The 11,891-nt window shown below is 42.9% G+C and overlaps 1 protein-coding gene across 1 annotated transcript; it reads left to right on the top strand.

Annotated features, from left to right (window-relative positions):
- The first annotated feature begins 9,080 nt into the window (after positions 1–9,080).
- LOC135466154 (52 kDa repressor of the inhibitor of the protein kinase-like) lies at positions 9,081–11,665 on the top strand. The gene is made up of 2 exons (XM_064743533.1): positions 9,081–9,464; positions 11,465–11,665. The coding sequence occupies exons 1-2, from the start codon at positions 9,081–9,083 to the stop codon at positions 11,663–11,665; spliced, it is 585 nt and encodes a 194-aa protein (XP_064599603.1).
- Positions 11,666–11,891: the final 226 nt, after the last annotated feature.

Genomic DNA, 11,891 nt, shown 5'->3' with positions numbered 1-11,891 from the left:
TACTGTCTTTTGTCATTTAACAACATGGCATTTTTCAACTGAAGAGATTTGGTATTCTGGGAATATGTAGGTGGGTCTTACGATCATGGCCTTTTACAGCTTTGGTCATTTACTCTGTTTGTCATTTAACAACATGGCATTTTAGAACATGGAATTGGCAGTGTACGACTTAGATACTTTACTGCTTTTTGTCATTTTACTACATGGCATTTCTCAACCTAACAGATTGGTATTCTACCAGATAAAGGTGGGTTTTACGATTGTTGTCTTTTACTGCTTTGGTCTTTTTATTCGGTTATTCATTTTTCAACATAGCGGCTATTTGGTATTCTACAACTTGGACCTTTCACTGCGTTTTTGTCATTTTACAACATGGTATTTCTTAAACCAACATATACTCTCCCAAAAAAGAAACGCAACATTCCGATTCGTTTTATCCAAATATGAATTTTTCAACATCATCTTAAATACAAAAATAAGCATCACATCACACTGAAATTTTCCACACTGGTTGTCAGACTTTTAAGTAATACAATGTCAAAATTTATCACATTATAGTCCATAGCACTCAGATGACGTCACTGCAAAGTCAATATCTGCTATGCCCACCATTAACCCGTAATACAGCGCGAATCCGTCCTCGGCATAGACATGATCAATCGGCGAATACGGTTTTGCGGAATTCTTCTCCATTCTTGTCAAGAGCCTGTAGCACTTCTTGCTGAGTTTGGGGGCGCTGGATGACGACTGCGCAAGCGTTTTCCCAAGTCATCCCACAAATGTTCTATTGGGTTCAAATCTGGTGATTTGGACGGCCAGGGCAGCACTGTTACGTTCTGGTTCTCCAGAAAGTCAACCGTAGCACGAGCTGTATGCGGCCGAGCGTTGTCGTGCTGAAAAACTTCCCTACGAAGGTCCATTATGGGCAGCATGTGTGGCGTCAAAACCTCATCTCTGTATCGAGCGGCGTTAAGGTTGCCTGGGATGTGCACCAGTTGAGATTTTCGGGCGTATGATATGGCACCCCACACCATCACACATCCTCCACCGAAATTGTCGACTTCAAGGACGCAGTTCCTTGCGAACCTCTCATTTCGGCGTCTGTAGACGCGTGTACGGCCATCTCTTTTCTCCAGCATGAATCTGGATTCATCGCTGAACCAGACTCGCCTCCAATTTAGCAGATTCCAGTCCCTTAATCTGTTGCACCATCGTACCCTTGCGCGTCGATGCTGTTGTCTCAGTACTACGCCAAAGTAAGGACGTCTGGGACGTAAGCCGTATTCACGGAGATGGTTCCTGACTGTCTGTGCCGATATTCGTCGAAGACCTGGGACATTTGATGCTGTTTCTGTTGCTGTTACGGTTTGGTTTCTGAGATGAAGTAACCGGATGTAACGGTCTTGGGCTGCTGTTGTGACCCTAGGTCGGCCATAACGTTGACGGTCAGCTGTTGAACCGGATTGCTGGTACCGTTGCCAGAGCCGGGAAATCGTGCTCCGGTGAACATGATAAAGTCTAGCGACTGCATTCTGTGATTCACCGGCGAGGAGTCGACCAATGACGATGTTCCGGGTAGCGGTGTCTAGTCTTGGCATATCTTGGCAGGTTGGAGAAGCAACTTAGTGACTGAATTCAAAGGAACAGTTATGTGTCTTTTATACCCATTAAATCCGCTTAAAAATACGGCATGATTCGCAGAGGCAACTGTCCTAAGTTTTTCTCTACGAATCCCTCGCGCAGCGTTACACAAAGGCCGACCCTTAAGTCACGTGTGACCAACAGACACTATCTGGTGTTTAAATTCAATTATTGTACATTTACATTATAATATGATCATGTTGTTATGTCTCAATCACGCCAATTTTTTGAAGAATTTATGATTGATCTTTTGGAGGGGATGTTGCGTTTCTTTTTTGGGAGAGTATATTTGGAACCTTATAAGATGAAAGTAGATTTTACGATTTTGTTCTTTTTCTGCTTTGGTGTTTTTACTGCGTTTGTCATTTTTCAACACAGGCGCAATTTGGTATTTTAGAACTCGGATACTTTTACTGCGTTTGGCCATTTTACAAGATGGGATTTTTCAACTGAAAAGATTTGGTATTCTACAATATGTAGGTGGGTTTTACGATCTTGGTCTTTTACAGCTTTGGTCATTTATTCGGTTTGTCATTTTTCAACATAGCGGCGATTTGGTATTCTACAACCTGGATCCTTTTATTGCGCTTTGTCATTTTGCAACGTGGGTGTTTTCAGCTTAAGAGATTTGTTGTGCTACAACCTAGGGTGGGTTTTACGATGTTGGCCTTTTCCTGCTTTGGTCAAACGAAAGTGTGATTAAACATCTTTCGTGCACACTTTTCACTACAAAAACTTCCACAGGTGAAGGCCTATACTTAATGCATAAAATCCAGTAAAAATCTGAATTTTGATATTTTGAGTGGAAATTGACAATTTCTCCCGGGGATAAGGCTTCCGGCGGCTGTGGTACTGACGGCCCCAGCAGGCCTCGGTAGTGAATGAGTAAAGGGCTTTAACATTGTAAGTGAGAAATAGTAATCAAATTGAATATTCCTTACAATGATATAGAAATTCAACAAATGAATGCGTAGAGGTTGTGGTGTTACAGAGAGCTGTTTTTAAGCAAAAAGTTTTTAAAAAAGATGGAACTTGTAACTTCCAAGTTTCAAGTTACAAACTTGGAACTAAATTAGAATAGATAAAGTAATTCTAGTTTAATACTAGATTGAAGTTACAAGTTTGTAGTTGTAACTTCTAAATAAAGGTCTCTGTTAATTACCATTTGGATACCTTAAATACTGTGTTCTCCTCACATTCAACAAACATTAACATAAAAACAAGGAAAACAGAGGCGAGCAAGAACCAGATCAACGACCACAGTATGACAGTTGGCAAATAGTACGGCAAATCAGTGAAATCCAGTCACTTACTGGTCAGGCCGTCGACCAGTTCAACAAAATCCAAGGCCAAAGTTTCCAGGAGACTCGGTGACGGAGATAGTTAGCGCGCCAACGGTGCATGCAGACCCAGGAACCTGTCACCAATACAGCAGGTGTGAGTGCACGATCAGCATATGCTGGCCTCTTCTGGTGTATGTGAGAAGGTTTGTCAGCAACTTGCGGAAGGTCGTGGGTTTCCCAGGTGACATATTGTGCGTAAGGAGTCAAACATCAATCAAAGACCACTTTATTAAAACTATCATCACAATCTCTTAACAGTTAATCAGCTTAACCGATGCATGGGATCCAGTGTCTTAAACACTTTGGGCCGAATTCATAAAAGTCGTTTAAGGTGTGTGCAGTTAAAACGCGCTTATCTTTTACACGGAAGATAAAACACCATTGTCCGCGGACAGCTAAACGACTGTCCAAACGATAAGTCAGGAGCTTTGATGATCGTCCGTTTAGCTGTACGCGGATTACTTGTGAATGAATGGCTGTTCATTCATTGACAGCGCCATTAACACCAGGGAAATGCGTAATCTCATAAAACCCCTGTGCAACTACTCGTCTTTCTTGCAGTGTGTCGGGGAAATGAATAAACTGCCTTTTCCTGGCACAAATCGGGGCAGTGACACGATGAATAGCCCTTCAACACGACGCTTGTGACGCTCCACACATGTCTCCAACATCCATCTGAAACGATGCTCTCGCATAGAATCGTAATGCAGCTGTCAACTGTTGACGAGGAGTTAGTGCATGGTTCCTCCTGGTTGCGGGCAGCAGGTCATCTTGTAATAAACTCAACAGCCAACGAAACGATTCTTTGGAGATCCTGTAACGTCTGATGAATTTTGTATAATCGTATTTCTCTAAGGGATTAATTTTATTCTCAAAAACCCATGATCACGGCGCATCTGTACCTCTCCCCCTGCCTCGTCCTGAGCAAACTCTAACACTGCTACGGCATCCATGTCAGCACCGTTCTGCACTAAACTTAGAGCAATTCCCTATGTAAAGTACTTAGTCGGAGCAGTTAAACATACCCCTCACTGACGATTAAACATTCCTTTGTTGTTTAGGCGCGTGTGGTTAAATTTTGATCGGGTGTCATTTAATCACATCTTGTGAATCGGCGACTAAGATTAAATAGGCGATGATCGCATGATTAGTGCTTTTACACGCGTGTAAACTTTAGAACACCTTTATGAATTCGGCCCTTTATATTTAAAGCTCTGAAAGATTCATACTGGTGTTATACAAAGTATAAGGCATGTTATTATACAAGAAAAGGTATATAAGTATATAAGTTACATATTTTTAACCTCAGACGGTCAACTTTTGACAAATTTGTCTGAACATCATTCTAAGTCATGCTAGGTACTCTGAATTTTATAATCTAAAAATAAATGTTTAGATAACAATTTTGCTCTCCAGAACTAAACTACCAGGCAAAAGAAAGGTTTCACCGTATTTTTTGTCATAAAAACAGTAAAAGCGCGGTTCCGGGTTTGAGTCTAAGCAGGACTTAGTGTATGACTGCATCGTTTCCTCTACCAGAACGCATCGTCACGAACGCAGCAATTGGAATTGTGAATTGCGACCACATGCAAAACGTCCTTTTGAGGCATGGCTCGTGATGCACGTGCAGTAATGTTGCATAAATACTCTTGCTCGAAAGAGCAGACATTCAGTGACCGAAAAAACACAAACAGTATGCCAAGACAACGCAAGCGCAACGAGACTAGGCCATCGGTATGTCCACCATGGGAGTCTCGCAACGTCACATTGCAAGAACGTTCAACTGCAGCCAAACCACCATCAGGAGGCTGTTGATACGCTATCAGCAGACAGGCCAGACCCAAGACAGACCAAGATCGGGAAGACCGAGGGTAACAACTGCGGCTGAAGATCGCTACATCCGGCAGCTCCACCTCCGAAACCGATTCGTCACGGCGACGTCAACAGCGGCGACGGCACTAGGCCATGTCATCAGCCCCAGAACAACACTGCGTCGTCTTCGTTCAGCTGGTTTACGACTTTACCGCCCCTTCCGTGGGATGGCCTTGACCCTTTTACACCGTCAACGCAGATTGCGATGGGCACTGGGCGAGAGTGCTGTTTACAGACGAGAGCAGGTTCTGTCTATTCAGGAACGATGGCAGAGTTCGAATTTTCCGACGAAGAGGCGAGCGTCTCGCGCCAAACTGCGTACGAGTGGTGTATCCGTTTGGACTCGGAGGCGTCATGGTTTGGGGAGGGATTTGTGACCAAATGAAGACGCAGCTGGTTATTATGCAAGGTAATCTGACTGGCCAGCGATACGTTGATGAGGTACTGAGACCTGTCGTCGTTCCTTTCCTCCAACGATAGCCAAGAGGATCGATCTTGCAACACGACAACGCAAGACCTCACACTGCCCGCATTGTTACAGACTACCTCGAGACCGCAAACGTCATCGTGTTGCCCTGGCCAGCCAACTCAACAGACATGAACCCCATTGAGCATCTCTTGGATCACCTTGACCGCCGTTTGAGACAGCTGGTGCCTCCTCCAACTAACCAACAGGAACTTGAGCAAGCTCTGTTAAACCTATGGAACGTTATCCCTGTTGACGTCATCCGGCGACTGACGACGTCAATGCGGAGGCGTGTGCTTGCTTGCATTGATGCCTAGGATGGCCACACTCGCTACTGATGACTGTAGTCCTTCATTTCTGTGGATACTGTGACTTTACATGCACTTGCCATTTAACTTTACATTTGTGTAATTTTTTCGTCTGACCCCTTTTCTCTTTCATTGTGTTTTGTGGCCAATTGAATGCCAATATTTAAAAGCCTTTTTGAGAGAATATTTCACAATGATTCTTGTTCATAAACCAATCTTCTTAATTCTTATATCTGCCTTTGTTTTTGTTTTATGGGCTCAAGAAGTGGGTGAAACCTTTCTTTTGCCTGGTAGTATAGTTTACAAATTAAAACTGATGAAATTGACACTCAAAATGCGTCATAACGCGGTACGTTCATCCCTATCGCCAGACCTTTAGCATTTAGCTTGATATAAGAACACCAACCAATGTAACAAAACACATCTAGAACTTCTAATCAAAGGTCCTTTGCTCCGCATACAGTCGTAACAAAAGATAAATGAAAAATCCCTAGGTTAGCTTTAATATTTACAGTACTGGGTGGAACGATTTTGTAGCACAAATGGCCTAAATTCAGTCTTTACCAGTGTAATGATCGTTAGTGAATACTTCGAGTAGATATAATTTTCAACTTTGATAAGTGTTTAAAATATCACTGGCTGTAGATGTTGGAAAAAGTAAATATCGCTGATTTTCCCGGTGTCAGTACAATGTACGGTGTCTTCCACACTAGGACATCACTATGGCCGCATGGACTCGCACTGCCACAAGATCACAAGATTTGTACGTATACACACCTAATGACTCCTTGTTCTGTTATGACTGAAACATTGCTACGAGCGACTTTAACATCCAAGCATCCATTCATTTATTCACGGATAAATAAATACCAACGAAAATACTTTCTAGAGTGAGGGTCAAAATGACAAGTTAGGGTGTCTGCCCACACCACTCAAGCTATCAATCAGATAGGAACGGTCTTTTGGTCATCCCTTCAATGTGTGTTGCTTAAGTTTTACAAAGAGTGTCATTCTCTTGTAAGTAAATATAGAAAAAGCGTCCAGAATTTCAGGCAGTCTGTGTCGAATTCCACCTAAAACGAGATATTTTATTTGATTACTGACAACTTACATGCTAAAATGGTAGAGGGTTTGAATACTTTTACCCATTCGCCTAGAACATATATATGAACAAAATTAGCAAAATCTGATGTTGAAAACCGACGTTAGAAAATGTTTGACATTTTTGCAGTTCTTGGCAGGGAAGATGTGAAAAAAATGTATACTATCCAAAAAAAGAAACGCATAGGTGTTTTGTTTTATTTTAAAATGAAATAAATACATTTTGTCTTCATTTCATGAGCAAAATATTGTCAATAGTCACAGTTAGCACACATTTTATTCCTCAAAACATTTCTTGGTTGAAAATGTTGAGATTGGAGGCCGTTTTTGGAAGAAGTAAAAAATACAGCACCACACTGCATCACGTACAGTCTTACACGCCTAACTTACGCATGGAAAGCATGCAGTGTGTGACTATAAAACCGCAACTTCGGGCCGGAAATCGGCGTCTTTCAAGTGGTGTTTTCAAGCTGATTCAACATGCCACGTCTTGACACTGTCACAAGAAATATTGCCATTGGAAGACTTCAAGCTGGAGAATCCCAATCGTCCATTTCTAGGCGTCTACACGTCAGCCAGAGCACGATTTCACGGCTTGCTGCCCGCTACAACAATACTGGGACAACAAATGACCGTCGGCGTTCAGGTCGACCACGTGTCACTACAGCAGCCCAAGATCGGTACATAAGGGTCCTTCATTTGCGTGACCGTTGTGCTACAGCTGAAAGCACAACAGCCAGCATACCGGGACTGAGGAGGATATCAGGTCAGACAGTGCGGAACAGGCTGAGGGAACATGGACTGAGAGCCAGGAGGCCCTATGTTGGGATCGTGCTGCGTCCTCACCATCGCGCCAATCGCCTCCGATGGTGTAACAACGTGACTGCATGGAATCTACGCAACTGGCGACGCATTTGGTTCAGTGATGAGTCCAGATTCCTATTGCAGAGACGTGATGGTAGAAACCGGGTTTACAGACGTGCTCACGAACGTTATGCCCCTAACTGCGTACGCCAAGTGGACAGATTTGGTGGAGGGAGTGTGATGATGTGGGCAGCAATATCGTATACTGGTCGTACAAATCTTGTCCACGTTCAGGGAAACCTTACGGCCGTACGCTACCGAGACACCATCCTGCAGCCACACCTCTTACCTGTCATTGACGTTCAGCGGGAGTTGTTCCAGCAGGACAACGCCAGACCGCACACGGCACGTGTCACAAAGGGACTTCCTCGCCGAAAACAATGTAAATGTGCTACCCTGGCCGTCCCGCTCCCCGGATCTTAACCCAATTGAGCATCTGTGGGAAGAACTTGATCGACGTCTACGCCAACGTCAACCTCAACCCCAAACGCTTCAAGAGCAAGTTGCATGTTTGCAGGAGGAGTGGCAGAACATTCCCCAGGCCTCTATCCAGCGTCTCATCCAGTCCATGACAAGGCGTGTCAGAACTGTTATTCGTGCCCGTGGTGGTCACAACAGATACTGACATTCCCCTCAAGTGGGAGACTCATTGTGAGTGTCTTACCTCAACTTGATGGCCTTGTTGTCTAGATATGGACCCTTCCTTAATCTGTGTAAAAAAATATTTGCAAAATAGCAATTCTTATTTAGTTATGCATAATTGAAAAGACTGCATCACCTCCGCAAAAAACCGGGTTATGCGTTTCTTTTTTTTTGGATAGTATATTTGTTACTGGAGACATTTGGCTCTTACCTTACATTTCAACCACAAATTATTTTTGACACCATGGACACTTAATAAGAGGATTCGAGTTCAAACTCTTTTCTTACTAAAAGCTAAAAAGTACTGCGGCATCATGTGACTTGTCAAAAGAGTATTCAGTTTTCGTGGACATGAACGGATCATCTGTATTATCGTGTTCAGGAACCACATGTGACACTTCTTTGCTTCGGGATCTTCTTTTCCTAACGGTCCAGATCCTAAATTTTCTCCACAGTACGTCTGCTTTCTGTGAACCCTCTTTCATACGCCCATGTTAATGTACATATAATCAAAATTATTTCTTTTAAAGGAATACTGTCAAGAAAATAAATTATTTGTGCCTCCAAACTGTTTAAAAAGATCATATTGATAGTATTTGGGCCCCTGTAACCACAAACGGCCTGCTTGTAGTCGTTCTGATGCAACCGGCGACGAATACCGCTCGGCTGAATATGCATATTGTGAATTTCAAAGCGAGGCTGCTGAGCCCGTGACGTCACGGTAAGAAGACTCTGGCTCCATGCGTGCAGAAGTTCTATAATAGAAGGCTATAAACACGCGACCAAAAGGCATTTATTTCGACCCAAATTTGCTGTTGTTTGAGAAATTTTTGAAAGGTAGTTATGCCTGTGATCTGTGCAGCTTACGGATGCAATAGTCAGCTTGTCAAGGGAGGTGGAATTTCTTTCTTTGCCTTTCCAAAAGATGCGACCACGAGGAAAGTCTGGCTTCATTATTGCAAGAGGGACTTCGATCTCAAGTACCACCACAAACTGTGCAGTAAGCATTTCTCCAAATGCATGTTTGATCGAGACCCAGAGAAGTTGGCGAGCCTGGGCTATGAAAATGCAGTAGCACGGCTAACAACAGGTGCTGTACCGGACATTCCCCTGTCAATTGAGATATCGAGTCCTTTGTCTGAAGTACCGAAACAACAACAACAACAGTCTGTTCGACCTGTCAGCACACCCCACAGAAAAGCTTTCACAAAACGTAACAGGAAGAGGGTAGGTGTCAAAATGATTTCGCAAATATTGTAAAAAACTGAATTTTCCCAGTTAATTTTTTCAACAATAAAACTGTTGAAAACTACAGTAAAAGTCTCAGAGCAAAGTATAGAGTACATAATGATAATATATAGGCCTATATATAGCTATGTTGTCATGTAGTCCAGTTACTATTAAAAAGTAGTATACGGTGTTATTTTTAATTTATAATAATCCTGCGGCGTGTCTGCAAAGTTATATGTACTTTTGGTATGGTTTTTCAGTTTAGCCCTGTATAACTGCGACTGAAGATGTTAAATTATAAACAGTTTGTCACATCTTTACATTTTTTTATAGAAACAATAGTATTCACCAGTTCACTTCTACCTAGTATACTACTGGAATAAAGTAACTGTGCATCATCTGCAGTTATGCCATGCTCTAATGAATTAAGATAAGAATATGATATTTGGTATTCTGTTTAATCACTGTTTAACTGTTGACAGGATAATCTCGAAATCTTTATGATTTGACACTAGGCATCATGATACGCCCTCGAAGAGATGTGGTGTCAAAAGTCAGTTCACAAACTCAATATCGTGTGTGTCCACCACTGGCGCTGATGCAGGCTTGACAACGACGACGCATAGACGACACTAAGCGAGTGAAGAAAGCTTGGGGAATGTTGTTCCATGTCTGAAGCAACATTTGTCCCAAATCAGCTAACGTCAATGGCTGATTCGGGCCCTGACGTAATCGCCGTTCCATTTCATCCCATGCGTGCTCGATAGGGGACAGGTCAGGAGAAACTGCTGGCCAAGGGAGTACCGGAAGGTTGTGCTGTCTCAAGAAATCCGTCACAACACGAGCGACATGTGGACGGGCATTATCTTGCTGAAGTGTGATGTTACGTCCATGTCCTTGAATGAACGCTTGCACATGAGTCCCTGTATCGCAGGCCTGTCAGATTGCCATTCACAATGACAAGTTGGGTCCGCCCATGAGATGTGATGCCTCCCCATACCATAACGCTGCCGCCACCAAACGCTCGACGTTGAACAACGCACGCGTCAGCATACTGTTCACCAGGACGTCTGTACACCCTTGCCCTGCCATCTGAGCCGTCCAGATGAAATCTCGACTCGTCAGTGAACAGAACACCATCCCAATCTTGTCTCCTGTACCGTAGATGTTGTCTGCACCAGACAAGACGTGCCTGTCGGTGACGTTGGAGCAAAATCGGACGTATGGCAGGACGTCTGGGCCGGATGTTGCGCTCCCGCAGTCGGTTCCGTACAGTCCTGCAACTGATTGGGCGTAAGCCAGGAATGGTCCGAGCAGTCAAACTGGAACTCTGGAATCGATTCCTTAGATGGGTCAGCCGAATATGGTTGTCTTGCTGACGTGACGTCACACGTGGACGGCCGGACCGGGGCAAATCTCTCGTGTTCCCATTCTGTTGAAAACGTCGCCATAGAGAGGATATCGTGTTTCGATGGACACCAAAATGTCTGGCAACTTCATTCTGGGCCATTCCAGTCTCCAGCATACCCACGGCGCGGAGACGCTGATTTTCTGTAAGCCGTGGCATGTTGTACGCACAATTTATGTTGAAGTTAACGTGTTTTCCACAACATTTAGAGGCTAAAGAATAATCAACAGTTCTTCAATTTTCGAAATCAGGTGTGTGAACTTCATGTGTCAAACATCATGCAGGATGTGAGTCATGTCATTATACACGAAGTGCACGTGCCACGCGCGATACGTGACATGACATTTCATGAAAAATGCTTGGCTAAATGTTTATTGACGGTTAGGTTTATAACTTTTCAAACATCTTTTGTTTTGTCCCATTTTCTGTGATGCACAGTTACTTTTTTCCATTAGTATATTAAAGCTACCACAATGCTACCATATGTGGAATATTTTTTACTGTGGTTCAACATAATCAATAAGCATTAGTTCATAAAATTATTATTTTTTTATGTATATTGTATTTAAACACTTATTTCACTATTTAGGCACTGGATGAACTCCTGGAGGAATTCGAAAAAGACAAGGAAAATGCTGATCCTGAGACATCTGGAGAAAATAGCCATTTACCTTCTGAAGCTGAAAGCTTTCAAGTGATGACAGAGAAGGTTGTTATAGAAGCACCTGTAACTAGATCAGTGGCAACCCAAATTGGAAAGGCACCCTTGAAGACAATATCTAAGAGGTGACTATCTTTCATGACGTGTATACATACATAACATGATGTAAAACTTATTTTTGCTATTAGGCCAAAGATATATGTCAGTAAATAATGTGTCATTTAAGTTTGTCTTCTCTTGATAAAGTTTGTATGTTGATCTAGGTGCATTTTATTGTACCTGAACTGTATCACCTATGGCTGCAAAGATTCAAAACAAGTGCACACTGGAAATAATGATGTGATATTATTTACCT

This window comes from Liolophura sinensis, chromosome 1 (genome assembly GCF_032854445.1).
Source record: "Liolophura sinensis isolate JHLJ2023 chromosome 1, CUHK_Ljap_v2, whole genome shotgun sequence".
Taxonomy (NCBI): domain Eukaryota; kingdom Metazoa; phylum Mollusca; class Polyplacophora; order Chitonida; family Chitonidae; genus Liolophura; species Liolophura sinensis.
Note: the sequence above shows the minus strand (reverse complement) of the source record. Positions and strands in the feature narration are given on the sequence as shown.

Excerpts from the sequence above, each read along its gene's own strand:
- LOC135466154 (XM_064743533.1), top strand. The coding sequence starts at position 9,081 with ATGCCTGTGATCTGTGCAGCTTACGGATGCAATAGTCAGCTTGTCAAG. Across the intron at positions 9,465-11,464 it reads CAAAACGTAACAGGAAGAGG|GCACTGGATGAACTCCTGGA; the intron begins GTAGGTGTCAAA and ends TTCACTATTTAG.